The sequence below is a fragment of the Macaca thibetana genome, chromosome 4 (genome assembly GCF_024542745.1).
Source record: "Macaca thibetana thibetana isolate TM-01 chromosome 4, ASM2454274v1, whole genome shotgun sequence".
Classification (NCBI taxonomy): Eukaryota; Metazoa; Chordata; class Mammalia; order Primates; family Cercopithecidae; genus Macaca; species Macaca thibetana.
Window position 1 is genome coordinate 29,455,209 of NC_065581.1, and position 19,179 is coordinate 29,474,387.

At 47.7% G+C, this 19,179-nt stretch overlaps 1 protein-coding gene and 1 long non-coding RNA gene across 3 annotated transcripts in view; one reads left to right on the forward strand and one right to left on the reverse strand.

Annotated features, from left to right (window-relative positions):
- Positions 1-19,179, forward strand: part of LOC126953085 (mamu class I histocompatibility antigen, alpha chain F-like) — a 245,625-nt gene that overhangs the window by 74,682 nt on the left and 151,764 nt on the right. The window contains exons 2-6 of one of the 2 annotated variants that reach the window (XM_050788435.1): positions 13,490-13,572; positions 13,703-13,978; positions 14,225-14,500; positions 15,083-15,358; positions 15,498-15,614. In XM_050788435.1, the coding sequence (XP_050644392.1) occupies positions 13,509-13,572; positions 13,703-13,978; positions 14,225-14,500; positions 15,083-15,358; positions 15,498-15,614 (1,009 nt within the window). In that variant the 5' untranslated portion in view covers positions 13,490-13,508. Of the gene's footprint in view, positions 1-13,489; positions 13,573-13,702; positions 13,979-14,224; positions 14,501-15,082; positions 15,359-15,497; positions 15,615-19,179 lie in introns of those variants that run through there. The other variant, XM_050788436.1, reaches the window with a different exon arrangement.
- Positions 253-2,955, reverse strand: LOC126953200 (uncharacterized). The gene is made up of 2 exons (XR_007725153.1): positions 2,680-2,955; positions 253-1,875 (listed from the first exon to the last, which is right to left on the reverse strand). It is a non-coding gene; the product is annotated as an uncharacterized LOC126953200 (long non-coding RNA).

The following is a 19,179-nucleotide window of genomic DNA, read 5'->3' on the forward strand; positions in this document are numbered from 1 at the left end:
AACTGCAGTTTCCCAGAAAAGAAGAAATTTTGCCTTAAGACTACAATATCAACTTCTGTCTGCATTTTCAGCCTGCTGGCTTATCCTACAGATTTCCTACTTGCCACCCAAATAATTGCATGAGTCAGTTTCATAACACGAATAAACACACACACACACCCTATTGGTTCTGTTTCTCTGATGAATCCAGAATAATACAGAATTTGGTACCTATAGTGATTCTAGAGGAAGATAATCCTTTTAAAACGTTTATAGCCAACAATAAAAAATCTTTATTAAAAATGTTGAAATGCATAAAACAGTAATTATAAATTAGCAAACACCCAACAAGAAAAGCAGTTATTTTCTTTTCCTTAGACAGTACAAGCAAGAGTAATTGGGATCTTACTCACTTTCAGCCACCATTTGCCCTCGATGTCCTTCACTTAAAACAAGCTTTTAGCTTGTGTTTTTGGAGTGGAAACTCACATGGCTACTAAGAAACAACTCTAAAAATGTAACTTAGGCACTCAAAATTCCATGTGCTGTGTTAACATGTAATGATGGTTCATACTACAGCCTCTCACAATAGGTAAGCGTGATTTCCAAAGTGAAATTAAGTCACATTTGTGGCTGCTGGTGAACGCGGCACAAATGGACCCATTCAGGCATCGTTCTGCTCTGGGGCGCGGCTTCTGTGGCTCCGGCAAACTATACAAAGGCTTTTTCCTTTCTTTCTTTCTTTCTTTCTTTCTTTTTTTTTTTTTTTTTTTTTTTTTTTTTTTTTTTTTTTTGTATCTTCTGTGATACTTCAATTATTTTATACCCCATTAATCATTTTCTTTCTTTTCTTTTCTTTTTTTTTGAGTTGGAGTCTTGCTCTGTCGCCCAGGCTAGAGTGCAGTGGCACATTCTCGGCTCACTGCAAACTCTGCCTCCCTGGTTCAAGCGATTCTCCTGCCTCAGCCTCCTGAGTAGCTGGGATTACAGGCACCTGCCACCGTGCCTGGCTAATTTTTCTATTTTTAGTAGAGATGGGGTTTCACCATCTTGGCCTGGCTGGTCTCGAGCTCCTGACCTCGTGATCCACCCGCCTCGGCCTCCCAAAGTGCTGGGATTACAGGCGTGAGCCACCGCGCCTGGCTTATTTTCTTGCAAACAAAACTGAAAATATCAGTTCATAATGTGTTTCCATATACTTTGCCCTTATTCAAATGGTTATGAACAAGTGGCCTTCCACTTTCTATTGCCACTGTAATTATTTGTTCCTGATCTGACAACACCTTCTTCAGCTCCTTTCTCTGGCCACCGAGATTAACAGTCCCACAAGCAGTCTTTTGATTCACTAAGTGGCTTAATAGGGCAAGGTTGATTTGAGCCAATACTTCTGGAATGTTCATTTCGATTTGTAACAGAAGTTTTTTTCTGAATTCATCCCCACAAGGTGAGCTGGAAAACTGCAACCATAACCAAAGCTAGAAAATACTGGAAGTAGCCAATATTTCTTTTCATCACCAAAGACTTGTCTCCAATTTTTACTATTGTTCTATTTTTTCCAGCCAGCCAATAGTAGTAGCTGAAAAGCGAGAGGACACTGATGAAGAACTTTGCAGGCCCAAAGAAAAGGAAAAGTATGTGGAGCTTTGCTGTGTATCTGTCAGTTCATCCTACTCCACTAGGACATGGCGTTCTCAAGACTTGATGTCCTCCAGGCCCCCAGCTGAGGGCAGCGAGCACCCTGAGAGCCAGCTGGACTTACCTCTTGGTGTGTAACTACACAGTCACCGCATCTGGGTGGGGAGTTGTCCTGCACTTCTGGAATCATCTTCCTTGGTCATGGTGGCTACTGCTGTACTGTCCTTCTGAGGTAGGTGAGATAGGGTATTCACAGCCTCCCTTGAAAGGAAACAAGAGACTTGTCAGGTTGATGGAGAGAACAAGCTGTTCGACAGTGCACAAACCATATCCTGGGCTTGTGGTTAGAACATCCTACAGCAAGGAGGTAGAAGAGGCAAGGGAAACATCCCCAAATCTAAGCAAGCACAGAAACCCATGATTAGCATCCTTGGGCTGACCTATGCTCATTATCATAGTAGAAAACATACGCCTGAGTGGGAAGTGAAGATGCTAATGAGACATGAGATGTATGTGCTGGTATGTACAACCACAGTGCACGCACGTCCAAGAGAGCACAGAACATGCTTAAAACAATACCCCTTCCCACCTATTCATGAATAATCATGTAAGACTCCTGTGAGGGAAGGGTACTGTCTCACTTTTGAGCAGCCTGCTCTGATCAGCTGTCAGAGTATACTTTCACTTTGCAATAAATTCTCCTGCTGACTTTTACTTTGGACTTGCTCTCAAATTCTTTTGTGTGGCAAGTCCAGAGCACGCACCGGCCCATCGGCTACATATCCTACCTTTTTTCTTTCTTTCTGTATCTTGTTGCTAGGGATAACTTTGCCCCTGCTGGCAGCATGCCCCTGAGGATGGTGTGCTGTGGCAGGTGTCCTCCTCGGCTTGGCCTTAGGTCACTAAGCATAGCCCATGGTAGGAGGTTCTGAGAATGAGTGGAACTGCCTCATGCAATGGTCCCCATGGGAGTGGCCCACAGTTGCTTGCATCTGTGGCATTTTCACAACTGTTTAAAAAGACTCAAGAATGTACTGTGGGAGGAGAGCAGGTCTGGGGCCTCACCTGTGTCCCCCACCTGCTCATCTGCATGGCCGTGCGCTTGATGTGGTCAGAAGTGAGAAATGCTGCTGCCCCTTTGCAAAGCACTACTTAGTTTTTCTCTTCTTAAGGGTGGTGGCACGATGCCCAGGTTGAGATGGACGCAGGAGTCGGCATCCTAAAGTAAAAGGAGAGACTTTAATAGAAATACCTGAGCTTTTCAATGCGCACGAACAGGGCCTTTTACCCTCTGGCAACCATGTGTTTCTCATTGAGATGTTTCTTGTCCTCAGAGTGATTTTTCCTTTTTGCAGGTGGTTTATCAAAACAGGAAAGGACAAAAAAGAAAAAGCAGGAGAAGAAAAAGTATGGGGAGCTGGGACCCTGGCCCTGAGCAGGTGACATACAAAATGCTTCTGGGGAGGCTGCCGCCATCTGGGGCACTGGCACATGGGGCACGGCAGGGCCCGCCTTCCTGATGATGCCGCCTGTCCCAGTTGCTCGCCGGAAGTTGCAGTGCCCAGATCAGTTTTGTATTGATGGGAATTTAAAAAAAATATTATATTACATAATTTTATGCTTTTTGAAAATAAGTAATAAACTTTTCTGGCTAAGTTGTTAGTAATGGTAATCTCTCTAATGTGCTTAAAGACAGTCAAATCTACAGGGTTCCCATCTTCACTGGATGTCCGTGCTTCCTGCTTGGTCTGTTTTCAGGTGTCTTTGCCTGTTTGTTGCCCCTATGACTGCTGACATCCTGCCTTTTGGTGGAAACCACACTCTTCCTTGCCCATTGAGGGCTGGAAAATTGGATGACTAAACTCAATGAAGATAGAAGGTAACACTTGTTCTACACGGGTGCCTTCATCACCTGCACTTGAAAGCAAGGCTGAGGTGCAGAAGGCACAAAATGTGGCCATGTCCCTTGGCTGGCAAGTGGCCCATGAGCAATGTGAGCCTGAGTGGATGACACTGTGACACAGTTCAGGGTGCATCACAATGTTGCCCTTTGTGACTGCAGGGCCAAAAGGAACCAGGGCTGAGAGGAACCTGGAGACATGCTGGGGTGGGGCCAGATGAGGGCCTGGAGAGAGCCTCCACCCACCGTCACAGGGCCGGGGGAGACAGATTGAGGAGAGGCACCTGCCCCTCTCTCTTTGCAGAGTGGAATGACAGCTGATGACATCATTGTGAAAGCCACAGTACTACAGAGATGTTTGGACATTCATCAGAGGCAGGCCTGTTGTGGGAAAGTCAGGGCTCTGGTGAGGAAACCTGAGATTCTGCAAACTGGAACCGGGTTATCCTATGGGTGCCCTTTCGAACCCTCTGGGCATGCAGAGGAGGCTCGCTCTTCTCTGGTAATAGTTCCCACTTCCTACACTGGAATATGCTGCAGAAGCCTCACCCCTATGATGCAATGGGAATCCCACTCAGTAGTTTTGCAGTAACTAGCCGGTAGGTATGCCCCCGTAGGAGCCTGAGGAGCAGTTCTGGGATTGGAATTTGAGGGTGTTTGATCAAAGGGCCAGAATCAAGCTGGATAAATAAAAAACACCTTTGGCTTGGGAGCACTTTCTCAGGGTATGGGTTTATCAAGGACCTCAGGGCATGGGGCAAACCCACTGCTAGGGTGGACCCATGTAGACTGGAAAAAATGATGCTCAACTCTCAGTAAGTTAGACATGACTTAGTTGTAGGAACATGTAGTGGATGGATAAAGAGGCCGAGGGAAGTTGGTGTGTGGGATGGAGACATCATGTGAGACCAGAAGGCCCACTAGGGCCATGCTCCACAGAGGACCCAGAGGGCACACCTTCCACCAGAGCCTCAGGAATGTACCGGTAAGAGGGACCTGTATTCCTAAGAGGCGTCAGGGTGGTGTCCTCTGCAGGCTGGGTGTGATGGCAGGAAGGAGGTCCTTAGTTGGGCTCATTGATATTCCTGGGGAAAATGTGGCCCTGAAAAGATTGAGAACCAAATGGTGGCAGTGACCTGCAAAAGCCAGAGGGCACAGTTACCATGACAATCTCAGAGGAGCATCTGAGGCAGCTTGATCTGCAGGGAGTTGTGGGGAAGGTTAATAGAGGGTGGTGTCAGAATAGACAGGCAGCCAACAAGGGTGCTGCTTGATGTCCATGATAAGAAAGCAAGAATTGATGAGCAGGAGGCTGAGGGTGTTTAACTCAATACAAAGTCATGATCCCACTCTCAATTCCTAAACTTCAACCAAGTTTCAGATTTAGATCCCAGTTCTAGAGGAGTCCCTACCCCAGGAGGAAGGACCCTGGAACCTCATGGCAAGTATATGCTGGAACAATTCCTTCTGTCTTTCTGCCAAGGAGTCTACGGCCATTTACTCGGGGGACTGTACACTGCGAAAGGGAAACAGGCAGAATTTGGGGGAGTATTGACACTGGGTGTGAGCTGATATTGATGCCTATAGGCCTACAGCACCATCATGTCCCCATCACAGTGGGACTTACAGAAGCCGGGAATAAACCTGGACACATCACAGTGGAACCACCGGGTCCACAGACCCAGCCCTGTTTATCTCCCCATTCCCCAAGTGTTTAATTGGTATTGATGCACTGGCAGCTAGAGTAACCCCCACACTGGGTCCCAAGTCTCTGGAATAAGGGGTCTCATTGTCTGAAAGCCAAAGGGAAATCTCTGCAACTGACTTCATTCTGGCCAAATAAAAAATGATATTGAGTCCCAGGGTGGGTCTTATGAAAGGTACTGTAGTTATTGTAGGTGTAGCACCTCCATTAGAAAGCTGAAGGATGAGGGGTGGTGTTGGGGTTGCCTATTATTTTCACGTGACCCAGCAATCTGTCCCCAAAGAAGCCTGATGGGGCCTAAAAAATGAATGGGATTACTTCAGACTTGACAGAGTAGGAGTCATAATTGCAGCTGCCATGCTGGCTGGATATCACTGGTAGAGCAGATTGATAAGGCCTCAGGCACACAGTGTGCAGCTGTGGATTTGGTCAGTGTGTTCCTTTCCACTCCAATGAGAAAAACTGTAAATGAAGTGATTCATGTGGGATCCACAACATGTTTCTTTATAGTTGACCTCAGGGTTATTGTCACTGACCTGCCCTCTATAGTAGAGTCTTCAGAGATCTGAAGAACCCGGCATCCTATAGAATAGTGAATCAGCTCATTTCATCAACAACATCAGGTTGACTAGGATGGATGAGTAGGAGGTGGAAAGTATGCTGAAGGCCTTGGCAAATAACGTGCTCTTCAGAAGATGGAAGATAAACCATACAGAGATTCAGGAGTCGCCACTGTGGTGAAGTTTTATTTGTCCGGTGGTTGAGGACATCCAGGAGTTTCTCCTCCAGAGTAAAAGACAAACTGTTGCATCTTGCATCCTCACGACAAAGAAGGAAGCACACTGCCTGGTGAACATCTTTGAGTTCTGACAACACCGCATCCCACATCTATTGCTTTGGCCCATACTCTAGGAGAAATAGGAGGGGACTTACTTCAATTGGGCCTACTGAGGAAAGGACACTGTGGCAGATTCAGGCCATGAGGCAGCACCATCCCTCAGACCCACCTGGAGGTGTCAGTGGTGGGGAAAGATGCAGGATGGAGTTGAAACAAGCAACAGTGGGGAAGTCACATAGAGGGCCTGGGATTCTGGAGTAAGGCCGTGCCATCCACAGCAGAGCTGTATGCCCCTGTTAGAAGCAACTTTTGGCATGTTACTGGCCCTGATAAGAGAATACTTGCCATGGGACATCAAACAACCATGTGATTTCAAATGCCCATATGAGTTGGCTTCTGTAACTCAGGAAGTCATAGATTGGACAGACCCCAAAGCATTCATCATGAGATGGAAATGGTCCATCTGGGTTGAGCATGAATCCTATGTTGACACCTCCAGAAAATACCCGAACCTGAAGTGGCACTAAACAACCAAGCAGACAAATTGAAGTTAGCCAGCCCTCAGCATGGGTCAGGTCAGCCCAGGCCTGGCAGAATCGGTGCATCAGTGGAGCAACCACAGCGGCAGGGATGAGGCTAAATATGGGTCCAGAAGCACTGACTGCCACCTTCCAAGACAGATCCAGCTGCTGCCACCTCTGAATGTCCAACTCATTAGCATTTGAGGCCAATGATGTGCCTTAGTGGGGCTACATTTCTTTAGGTGACTAACTCGCTGATAAGTGATGAGTTGACTACATTGAGCCACTTCCATCCTGGAAGGGCCAGAGGTTCATCTTCACAGGGTTAGGCACCATTCCATGAGTGGGTTTTCCTGTCCTGCTCTCAGACCCTCAGTCAGCACCATTCTCTGGGGACTGTTGATGTTCCTGATCCACAGGCTTGACATTGCTCTTAGCACACTGTCTTCCTGGGGGAACCCACTTGACAAGGAAGTAGGTGCAGCATTTTCACGGCCGTGGGATCCACTGGTTCTATCATCATCTGTACCACCAAGGGTCTGCCAGCCACAAAGAATGCCGGACAGGTCTTCTACAGGCACAACTCAGTGCCAGTCTGGAGGAAGCACTTTGAGGGCTGGGTGCTGTCTTTCAGGACATGGTGCATTTATTAAATCAGAGACATGTCTACAGTGCTGTGTTCTCAGTAGGAAGAACATGTGGGTCAAGAAACCAAGGAGTGGAAGTGAGTATGGCTCCATGTCTCATTCCTTAGATTCACCTGCTGTGGGATTTTGCACTTCTCATCTCCCAAACCTGTGCTCTGCAGGGTAGAAGGTCCTGGATTCTAAAGGAGGGTACTCTTCAATCAGGACAAATGAGAGCCCACTGAACAGCACATTACTATTGCCCGCAGGGAGATTTGGACAGTATGTGCCCAGAGACTAGCAAGTGAGGAGTCCCCTCCTCTCCAGGCACAGGTAATAGATCCTAATCTCCAGGAGGAGGTTGGGCTGCTGTCACACAATGAGGGCAGGAGGAATGTGTGTGGAACCCAGTGATCCACTTGTGGGGGGTATCCTGGTTCAATTTTAATTGTTAGTGGAATTGTCCAGCTACCAAGCCTGAGGGAATTTGATTTCCAAGGGCCCAGAAACCTCAGGAAGGGTTTGAGCCATGCTCCCAGATAATCTCCCAAGGCCCTGCTCCTGTGCTCTGACATCCTCAGCAGCATTGGTGCAGATGCCCTGCTTCCCACGGGCTGTTCCCAACCAGTGATGGGTAACAAGAGGGACACTAAGGGAGACCCATTTCTGGAAGACAAGGGCCAACTGTGGCTAGAGGACTCCTCCATGGCCTTGCTCAACTCTCCTTAGATTGCCTGTGATCTAGGATGTGTCCAACAAACTTCCTCTCCTTCTGTCCTTCACTTGGGGGTCACACTTGCATCTCAGTCTGCTGCCTTTCCCAGGGTTTCCTGGATCTTTTCTCATATTGTCTGGCAGGTGTGTCCTCTAATAAAATACTGCAACTTTAACCTCATGTCATCTGCTTCTTGGAGAATATGGACCAACAAATCATTTCAATTTACACAACAGTGACCTCTTACTTATTCCAGTGTGTAAAATCCTTTTGTTTATCCAACTTCTTCCACCTGCAGTGGCTCCAGTTTTGCTGGTATTTGTATTGTTTTCTTTGAGTCAATCGATGTTCATTGTTTCAAGTCATTAAGTCTTTGGGTAGTTTGTTACACAGCAACAGGTAACTAATAAACCTCTCTTATGTTTCCATTATTCCATAGTGGTTATCTACATCTGATTAATTTCCTTCTATTTTTATAATATTATCCATACATGATGTTTCCCATTTCTCTACACCTATTCTCTTCTTGATTTTTCTCTTCCTTCCCACCACTTTTTCCTTTTTCTCATGAAATATTCTTAACATATAAAATAACCCTATGTAGTTATGATATAGAAAGCATTTTCTGAATCTGTATGTTAAAAGTTTAACGCCACAGTATATAGGATACAAGTAAAGAACAGGAAGTTATTAACAGAGTCTGAGTAAAAAGTGCCTGTTGTAATTCTGCAGTCAAGACAGTGACTTAATTGCAGTTTTTGCCATTACAAGAATTCTTAGCAAGAACTATTCACATTGGACCAAAGCCAATTGTAATTATCCATGTGATGGAGAGGACCAGAATGCTATGAAAGTGGCCTTGACTAGAAATAGGTCATTTGATCCTTGGCTCACTGGCGTCTCCATAGATTTTCAGTGTACAATGTTCAGTCTGATGTGCAAGGTAATTCCATCTTGCAAAGGATTTGATGTGTTGCATTTTACCACACATACACCTGAATTAAACTTTTACAGAATTGGAAATGCACATTACTGATCAAAATAAATTAAATGGAAAAGATTATATATGAATAACCAGTGATAGAATAGCAAATAGGAATGGAAAACACAATAGCATTGCTTAAAAAATACTGTAGAAGCACAGAATAGCAGTGTTATTTAGAATCATAGTGATGCCCAAATCATGTCTACCACATCTCATTAAAAACCAGAGCAAAAGATATCAAGTTTATTATGGAATTCCCACCCAATAGCCAGTTTTTGAAAAATCTTTTTCCTAGACTGGAGCTAACCATTTTGGGCTACTGTATCCAACCAAAGTTACTCACATCATGCTCAGCTAGATGTGTTGGCTGAGGTATGAGACTCATATTTTTTCTATCTTAAAAGCAATCTGATTTGCAAATATTTTTAAAGATGATATTTGAATGGGAAAATTGGCATTTGGGGCATTCTTAAACTAAATTTGAGACATCTTAGGCAAAACAAATACTTATTTTTAAGGCACTATTGTTATGGCACTGAAGTCTTGGAACTATTTGATCTAATTACCGTAAGTTCTCAACTGTGTTGCAACTCATTCAAGAGGATATTGTTATTAAAGGTATTTGCAAGAAAAACTCAGAGATACTATAGTATCCTCTTTCTATGTCTCAAACATTTTTCCCCTCAATACCCAAGGCTCTGCGATATCTCAAATTTTAATCATTACTTTAAAAAGAGAAGTTTAAAGCATTAAAGAATTATAATCAGATGAAAGAATATTTGGATTTATAAAATTCTGAAACAATAATTTTAATTTTGCTTTTAACATATATGCAAATTCTTTGATACTCTCCACTTTCCAGAGGTACAGCTTAATTCCCTCCCTGTGAATGTGGCCTGGACTTAATTATTCACTTCTAACTAATGGAGTAATGTTGACGTAACAGTTTGTGACTCTTGGTGTAGAACAAAAAACTTACCGTAGCTCCACCTTTGCTCTCTCTGTCTCTGGGATCATGAACTCTGGGGGAAGCCGGGTGCTGTGTCATAAGCAGACTTGTGGAAAGGTCCATGTGGCTAGGACTGAGGCCTCCTAGGACCAGACAACAAGGAACTGAGGCCTTTTCCAACAGCCATGTGAGTGAGCCATTTTTCATGCAAATCTCCAGCCCAGTTGAGCCCTCAGATGATGCAGCCCTAGACTGACAACTGGACTGCAACCTTGTGAGAGGCCCTGAGCCAGAAGCACCGCAGGAGACCTCTCCTGGATTCCTGAGCATTGGAAACTGTGGGAGATGATCAATATTTGTTGCTTTGAGCTGTTACATTTTCAGTAATTTGTAATGTAACAGTAAAAAAATGAATACAGCTTCACAAGAGAGGATGAATAATTGCACTTTAATTTTCATTTGCTCTAAATTTATTAGTATTATTGTTATCGTCATTATTATTGAAACAGGGTCTTGCTCTATCACTCAGGCTGGAGTGCTGTGGCAGGATGACAGCTCACTGCAGCCTTGACCTCCTGGGCTCAATGATCTTCCCACCTCAGCTGTCTGAGTAGCTGGGAGTACAGACATGCACCACCATGCCTGGCTAAAATTTTTATATTTTTGGTAGAGACAAGGGTTTTGCCATGCTGCCTAGGCTGATCTTGAACTCGTGAAATCAAGCTCTCTGCCTGACTCTGCCTCCAAAAGTGCTGGGATTACAGGTATGAGCCACTACAACCAACCTAAATTAATTACAAAATATTAAACATGTCATTTGGTTTTAAGTGGTAAGAAGAATTTCCATGGCTAAATAGAATGTATTTTATTATCATTCACAATTATTGTTTTATTTGAACTTCAATTTCCAACTGTGTCCCAATTAAACTCAAAAGAAAGACCCAAGCCATGCTAGGCTGATTCCATCATCGCCCCCATGATAGGCGTGTGACCCTGGTCATTCACCTGACCCCAGTTAATCAACCAACAAAAATGTAGGTCCTGCCTTGAAGGGATTTTTACATATATAATTAAGGTCCTAAATCAATTGACTTTAAGACAGGGATTATCCTTGGTCAGGCTGTCCTCATCTGGTAAGACCTTGAAAGGACCGGTTTCTTCCTGATCATAGAGATTGACAGTGTGAGATGGATTCAGTGTGAGGGAATTCCGCCACTGCGGGTTTTAAAAATGAAGGGGCTGTGTGGCAAAGAATGCTGGTGGGCACCAGGAATTGTTAGCAGCCTCTCTCTACCTTGACAGCAGGCAAGGAACAGGAACCGTAGTCCTACAACTGGCAGAAACTGAATTCTGTCACTTCTGTCTAAGCCTGAAGGAGGTCCTCAAAATGAAAACATAATTTTGGGAAACCCTAAACAGAGAACCCTCCAATCATGCTCAGATTTCTGACTGAGGAACTGTAAAGAAATAAGCAAGTGTTGTGTGCTCAGGCGTGGTAGCTCATGCCTGTAATCCTAAGGTTTGTGGGAATGACGCAGGAGGATTACTTGCAGCCAGGAGTTTGAGACTAGCCTGGGCAATTTGAGGAGACCTTCCTCTCCACAAAAAAATTTTTCTTTTTTTTAAAATTTACCTGAGCATGGTGGTACTTGCCTGTAGTCCTAGCTACTCCGGAGACTGAGGCAAGGGGACTTCTAGAGGCCAGGAGTTTGAGGCTGCAGGGAACCATGATCATGCAACTGCACTTTACCCTGGATAACAGAAGAAGGCCATGTGTCTAAAAATAAATAAATAAAATAAATGGGTGCTGTTTAAAGCCAATGTTTGTGGTAATTTGTTATGCAGTCATATAAAATTCATACACAGACTCAACAGACACATGGAATGAATTTATAAATTGATATGCACACTATATGCATAAAATAAAATATTTCCTTTTTCCAGTATTTTTCATTTTATAATTTTCTGTGATGCAATTAAATTTTAATGCAATCATATTTCATTCAACAGGTCAACAAAAATTAATTTAGTGCCTATGCTGAACCAGGTATGCCCTCATATGCTCAAGTGCCTGACATTCTAGATGCTTCACAAGACCAAAGTGGAGCCACTGGAGTGTTTTAGGTGAAGAAACGACACACTGTGACTCGCAGTAGCAGGACCACTCAGGTGGCAGGTCATGGGACAGTGCTAGAGCCACAATTCGGGAGTGACAGGGTGGTGGGGACTAAGGGGAGAGGAGGGCCTGAGGGATGAGAGGGATGGAGGGAAGGGCTGGAGAAGCAGGAGGTGAGGAAAAGGAGCAGAGGGACAGAATTTGAAAGCGGCAGAATTCTTAGGTTTAAACACATTGTTTTATAAATTTTTAATACGTCCATCTACAGAGCTTAGCAGGGTGTTCCTTACATTTGGCCTTTAACACCACATGCGGGACTGCCAAAAAATTAATTGCTTTTTCTGCTTTATTTTTCAGGTTTAAAAAAATACTAGGTGTTCCAATAAAATATGCACACCACTTAGATGCAGATACCTCCTAAAAACAGGAAGTGCATGAGCACTGGTGAGGGGCATTGTGACTGCCTTGAACACTTGCAACTTTGAGGTGAATGAATGCCCTGGCTTCTGGTTGCAACATACAATAACACATTGTGCTACTTTGTATTGAGATGTCCTGGACTCACACAGAAACTCAGGGCTATGGAATGAAGGTAATTTTAGAATACAACAAGATACAGATACATAGTCTGGGAAAGCAAAACTTAGGAGCTCTGCGAGTTGTCAGTTGTAATGCATTTAGACACATTTACATATCAAGGGGACAAAGTAACATTTTTTACACATAAGATTCCTGATAATTCAGGGGTTACCAAGATTCTACTACTCACTGCAGCTAATAAAAAGGAAACTGGTCTCCGTTCTATTTCATATGCTCAGCTACCACGTTTCCAGAGAAGGAGGAGGAGGAAGAGGAGGAGGAGGAAGGGGGAGGAGGAGGAGGAGGAAGGAGAAGGAGGAGGAAGAGGAGGAGAAGGAGAAGAAGGAGAGGAAGAAGAGGAAGAAGAAGGAGGAGGAGGAGGAGGAAAAGGAGGAGGAGAAGAAGAAGAAACTGTCTCTATACCGTCATTCTCAGGACAAGTTCATTCTCTGGCACCAAGCTCCTTGGGGTGAGTTTTCTTCCAAAAGAGTCCAGGGGAGTCCAGGTATGGAGTGGGAGGCAGAAAGTTCAGTCAAGGGACGGGGATTTCGGAATGAGAACTAAAGGGAGATGGACTCGGTCCATGCCGACGGTTTCTCACTGGTTTCTCAGTCCCCGGGCGAAGACCCGGGGAGACATTGAGATACACCCTGCACAGTAGGAGGAGGGTGAGGGCAAAGTCTCAGGGCCCCAGGAGTGGCTCTCAAGGGCTCAGGCCCCGAGGCAGCGTCTGGGGTGGGGAGGGTCAGTATTGAGAATTCCCCATCTCCCCAGAGTTTCTCCTTCTCTCCCAACCCGTGTCAGATTCTTCTTCCTGGATACTCATAACGCGGCCCCATTTCTCACTCCCATTGTGTGTGGAGTTTCTAGAGAAGCCAATGAGTGTCGCCGCGTTCCGGTTCTGAAGTCCCCACGCACCCTCCGGGACTCAGATTCTCCCCAGACGCGGAGGTTGGGGTCATGGCGCCCCGAACCCTCCTCCTGGTGCTCTCAGGGGCCCTGGCCCTGACCGAGACCTGGGCGGGTGAGTGCGGGGTCGGGAGGGAAAGGGTCTCTGCGGGGAGAAGCGAGGGCCCCGTAAGGCGGGGGCGCAGGACCTGGGGAGTTGCGCCCAGAGGAAGGTCGGGCGGATCTCAGCCCCTCCTCGCCCCCAGGCTCCCACTCCTTGCGGTATTTTAGCACCGCTGTGTCGCGGCCCGGCCGCAGGGAGCCTCAGTACAGGTACATCGCGGTGGAGTACGTGGACGACACGCAGTTCCTGCGGTTCGACAGCGACGCCGCGATTCCGAGGATGGAGCCGCGAGCGCCGTGGGTGGAGCAAGAGGGGCCGCAGTATTGGGAGCGGACCACAGGGTACGCCAAGGCCAACGCACGGACTGACCGAGTGGCCCTGAGGAAGCTGCTCCTCCGCTACAACCAGAGCGAGGCCGGTGAGCGACCCCGACCAGGGGCGCGGGTCACGACCACTCCCCATCAGCCACGGACCGTCCGGGTCCCCCAGAGTCTCCGGGTCCGAAATCCACACTGAGGCTGCGGGACCCGCCCAGACCCTCCACCCAGGAGAGTCCCAGGCGCCTTTACCGGGTTTCATTTTCAGTTTAGGCCAAAATCCCGGCGGGTTGGGCGGAGAGAGGGCGCGGCTAGCTAGACGGGGCTGACTGCAGGGACCGGGCCAGGGTCTCACACCCTCCAGGGAATGAACGGCTGCGACATGGGGCCCGACGGACGCCTCCTCCGCGGGTATCACCAGCACGCCTACGACGGCAAGGATTACATCTCCCTGAACGAGGACCTGCGCTCCTGGACCGCCGCGGACACGGTAGCTCGGATCACCCAGCGCTTCTATGAGGCAGAGGAATATGCAGAGGAGTTCAGGACCTACCTGGAGGGCGAGTGCCTGGAGTTGCTCCGCAGATACCTGGAGAACGGGAAGGAGACGCTACAGCGCGCAGGTACCAGGGGCCATGGGCGCCTTCCCCATCTCCTGTAGATCTCTTGGGATGGCCTCGCACAAGGTGGGGAGGAAAGTGGGACTAATGCTAGAATATCGCTCTCTCTCGGGTCCTGAGTGGGAAGAATCTTTCTGGCTTTCCAGATCCTGTACCAGAAAGTGACTGTGAGAGTCCACCCTGCTCTCTGGGACAATTAAGGGATGAAGTCTCTGAGGGAATGGAGGGAAGACAGTCCCTGGAATACTGATCCACGATCCCTTTTGAGCCTTGGGCCCCGTGGCTTTTCCTCTCAAGCTTTGTTCTCTGCCTCACACTGAATGTGTTTGGGGCTCTGATTCCAGCTCTTCTGAGTCCCTCGGCCTCCACTTAAGTCAGGGCCAGAAGTCCCTGCTCCCCCCTCAGAGACTCGAACTTTCCAAGGAATAAGAGATTTTCCCAGGTGCCTGTGTCCAGGCTGGTGTCTGGGTTCTGTGATCCCTTCCCCACCCCAGGTGTCCTGTCCATTCTCAGGACGGTCACATGAGCACTGCTGGGGTTCCCAATGAGGAAGGCAAAGTACCTGAATTTTCTGACTCTGCTCAGATCCTCCAAAGGCACACGTTGCCCACCACCCCATCTCTGACCGTGAGGCCACCCTGAGGTGCTGGGCCCTGGGCTTCTACCCTGCCGAGATCACACTGACCTGGCAGCGGGACGGGGAGGAACAGACCCAGGACACGGAGCTTGTGGAGACCAGGCCTGCAGGGGATGGAACCTTCCAGAAGTGGGCAGCTGTGGTGGTGCCTTCCGGAGAGGAGCAGAGATACACGTGCCATGTGCAACACGAAGGGCTGCCCCAGCCCCTCACCCTGAGATGGGGTAAGGAGTGAGATGGGGTAAGGAAGGGGATGAGGGGTCGCGTCTCTTCTCAGAGAAAGCAGGAGCCCTTCTGGAGCCCTTCTGCAGAGCCAGGGCTGAGGCTGGGGTCAGGGGCCCTCACCTTCCTCTCCTTTCCCAGAGTCGTCTTCTCAGCCCACCATCCCCATTGTGGGCATCGTTGCTGGCCTGGCTGTCCTAGCAGTTGTGGTTACTGGAGCTGTGGTCGCTGCTGTAATGTGGAGGAGAAAGAGCTCAGGTAGGGAAGGGGTGAGGAGAGGAGTCTGAGTTTTCTTGTCCCACTGGGGGTTGCAAGCCCCAGGTAGAAGTGTGTTCTGCCTCGTAACTGGGAAGCACCATCCACACACACAGGCCTACCCAGCCTGGGCCCTCTGTGCCAGCTCTAACTCATTTGTAAAGCACTTGTGAAAATGAAGACAGATTCTTCACTTCAATGATTGTGGTGGTGGGGACCTGATTCCCAGCAGTCACAACTCACAGGGGAAGGTCTCTGCTGATGACAGACCTCAGGAGGGCAGTTGGTCCAGGACCCACATCTGCTTTCTTCGTATTTCCTAATGAAGTAAATGTGTAATCTGCAGTTACATATTTCTGGAAACTTCTCTGGGATCAATGACTAGGAGGTTGCTCTAGGACCTTATGGCCCTGGCTCCTTTCTGGCCTCTCACAGGACATTTTTTTTTCCCACAGATAGAAACAGAGGGAGCTACTCTCAGCCTACAAGTAAGTATGAAGGAGGCTGATCCTTGAGATTGTTGCGGTATTGGTCAGGAGCCCATGAGGGAGCTCACCCACCCCACAGTTCCTCTAGCCATATCTGTGGGCTCTGACCGGGTCCTGTTTTTGTTCTACCCCAATCATTGACAGTGCCCAGGCTCTGGTGTGTCTCTCACAGCTAATAAAGGTGACACTCCAGGGCAGGGGCCCTGATGTGAGTGGGGTGTTGGGAGGAACAGAGGGTACTCAGCTGTGCTATGGGGTTTCTTTGACTTGGATGTCTTGAGCATGAAATGGGCTGTTTAGAGTGTGACCCATCACTGTGACTGATATGAATTTGTTCATGAATGTTTTCTCTATAGTGTGAGACAGCTTCCTTGTGTGGGACTGAGAAGCAAGATTTGTTCATGCCTTCCTTTTGTGACTTCAAGAAGCCTGAATTCTCCTTCTGCAAAGATGTCCAAATGTGTCTTCACCCCTGTTAGCATAATGTGAGGAGGTGGGGAGACCAGCCTACCCCCATGTCCACCATGACCCCCTTCCCCGCACTACCCTGTGTTTCTACCCAATTACCTTTCCTGTTCCAGAGACATTGGGGCTCGGATGTCTTTATCTCTGTCTCAACTTCATGGTGTACTGAGCTGCAACTTCCTGCTTCCCTATTAAAATTAGAATCTGAGTATAAATTTACTTCTTTAAATTATTGCCATTAGAGGTTGATGAGTTAATTAGAGGAGGAGATTACTAACATTTGAGAGACAAAATAAATGGAAGACCTGAGAACCTTCCAGAGTCTATGTTTCCTGTGCTGATCTGTTGCAGGACAGGAGAGGAGATGGGGCTGTGCCCCGTGGGTACTCAGGCCACTGTGAGCTTTATCTGGTCACTGCTCAGCCAGGTCATCTTTGCTGCTCTAGTGGCCTTGGTCCTACAGCAGAACCTTTTCCCAGCAGGACCTGCGATCTCAGGGACTCGAATGTTATTTAGGGCAGTCCCTGCACACAGAAGTCCTTGTGGTATCAAGAGACTGATTTTTCAGACCTGTCCAGCACTTGCCCTCCTTCCAGGCTCTTTCCTGGATTGTATTTTCCATCTTTTCACCAGCCTTCTCATAGGAACCAGATTGTGACATTTGCAGAGAGGAGGGGTCCCATAATTTCTCATCGTAGGTAAGTTTTTGTTGGAGCTCCTCTTCTGCTCACCTACTATTCTTCCTGCCCTGAGTTGTAGTAATCCTAGTGCTGGCTCCAATCCAAACTCATGGATTTGTAAAGCAGAGTCTTAATTTAGATTCATATGTAGTTGAAAAATTGGACTTATAAGCCTAAGATTATCTTTCCTGAAGAGAGAAATATGGTTGTGTGCTGCAGTGTGCAGGAGGGTTGGTGTGGGAGGAGGAATGAGGGGAGGGAGGGCACCCAAGCAGCACTGGTGACAAAAGCACCGGTGGAACTGATATCAGTGTGAGAGGATGTTGTGCTGTAGCTGCCACAAACAGCTGTAGCAGCCACAAAATAGCATTTGGCTCGAGGCTACATAAATAAAGACATTGCCTTTCGGATAGGGAGGTACTCTACGGTGAGCTTTCATTGAACTGACATTTGTTATCTGCTAGGTATATGGCTGTTTTGCATTTGGAAAACATCTTTAAACTAAAAACAGAAGAATTTCTGGCCTTGTGGCGCATATGTATAAGCAGAGTATGGAAGGCAAATTCTTGTGTTAGAAGGTGGCAAGTGCTGTGGAGTGAGTCATCCAGAGTGTGGGCTGTGGGGACAGGGAAGGTGGCTGTTATACTATGTAGTCAGCATGGGCTTTGTTGCAAATGTGACCTGCAAGGAAAGACTTTTTTTTTTTTCACAGTTGGCAGAGCTAACTGTGGCTTTAATTTGGCGGGGGGGGGGGGGGGGGGGGGGGGGGGGAAGAAAAGAAAGAAAGGAAGAGAGAGAGAGAGAGAAAAAGAAAGAAGGAAGAAGAAGACGGACGGAAGGACGGACAGACGGATGGACGGACGGAAGGAAAGAAAGAAAGAAAGAAAGAAAGAAAAAGAAAGAAAGAAAGAAAGAAAGAAAGAAAGAAAGAAAGAAAGAAAGAAAGAAAGAAAGAAAAGAAAAAAATTTACTTTGTAGCTGAATGCATATGCAAGTGGGAGTACCCCGGGCAGTAAACTCCTGCCATGGGTGGGCTGAGGGCAAGGACTGAACCTCAGGTGGGTCTCCTGTTCCCTATGCTCCCCTGCACAGCAGCCTCTCCTACAGGCCCTGGGGCAGTCATAGGAGGGGGCAGGCTGGGATGGCTGCTGTGGCCATTCACTTAGGCAGGACGTCCCAGGTCTTGGACACCAGCTTTCTATCCTGGGTCTCAATTTTCCTCATAACCACGACCCTGGAGGAGCTGGTGTGGCTGAAGGAGCTGGAGCCCCTGCCAGAGCCAAATCTGGAGCCCAGGCTGTAACTGAGGCCAGGGCTTGTGAGGGCCCCATAGGCCAAGCTCAGCCTACCTGAGTAGCCACTGGTGGTCTTCGTGTGGATGTTCATGCTCCAGCCAGCTTTCCCTGCCCTGCAGCAGCTTCCTGTAGGTGATGATCTCGATGTCCAGGCCTGCTTGATGTTCATCAGCTCCTGGTACTCGCACAGCTGCTGCGCCATGTCCTGCTTCGCCCACTGCTGGGTGGCCTCTAGCATAGACAGCTTGGCTTCCTTAATGGCCAGCTCCCGATGCTGCTCTGCATCCGTGATGGCGGCCTGCAGGGAGGCCCACTGGTTTTTGAGGCTGTCAGTCTCAGCCTGGAGCCAGCTGAGGTTCCAGGTCATCTCTGAGATCTCCGTCTTTGTGTGACATAAGTCGTCCAGTGCTTTCCAGCCAGCGCCTGCAGTTCTTTGTACTTGACCTGGTGCAGGCTCAGCCCCAGTCCAGCTTCGGTTGGTGATCTCTTCTTGCTGGGCCTCAACCTCAGCGATGATACTGTCCATGTCCAGGGAGTGACTGTTGTCCATGGACAGCACCACAGATGTGTCCGAGATCTGGGACTGCAGCTCCAGGATCTCCTGTTCATACAGCCGCCTGAGGAAGCTGATCTCGTCATT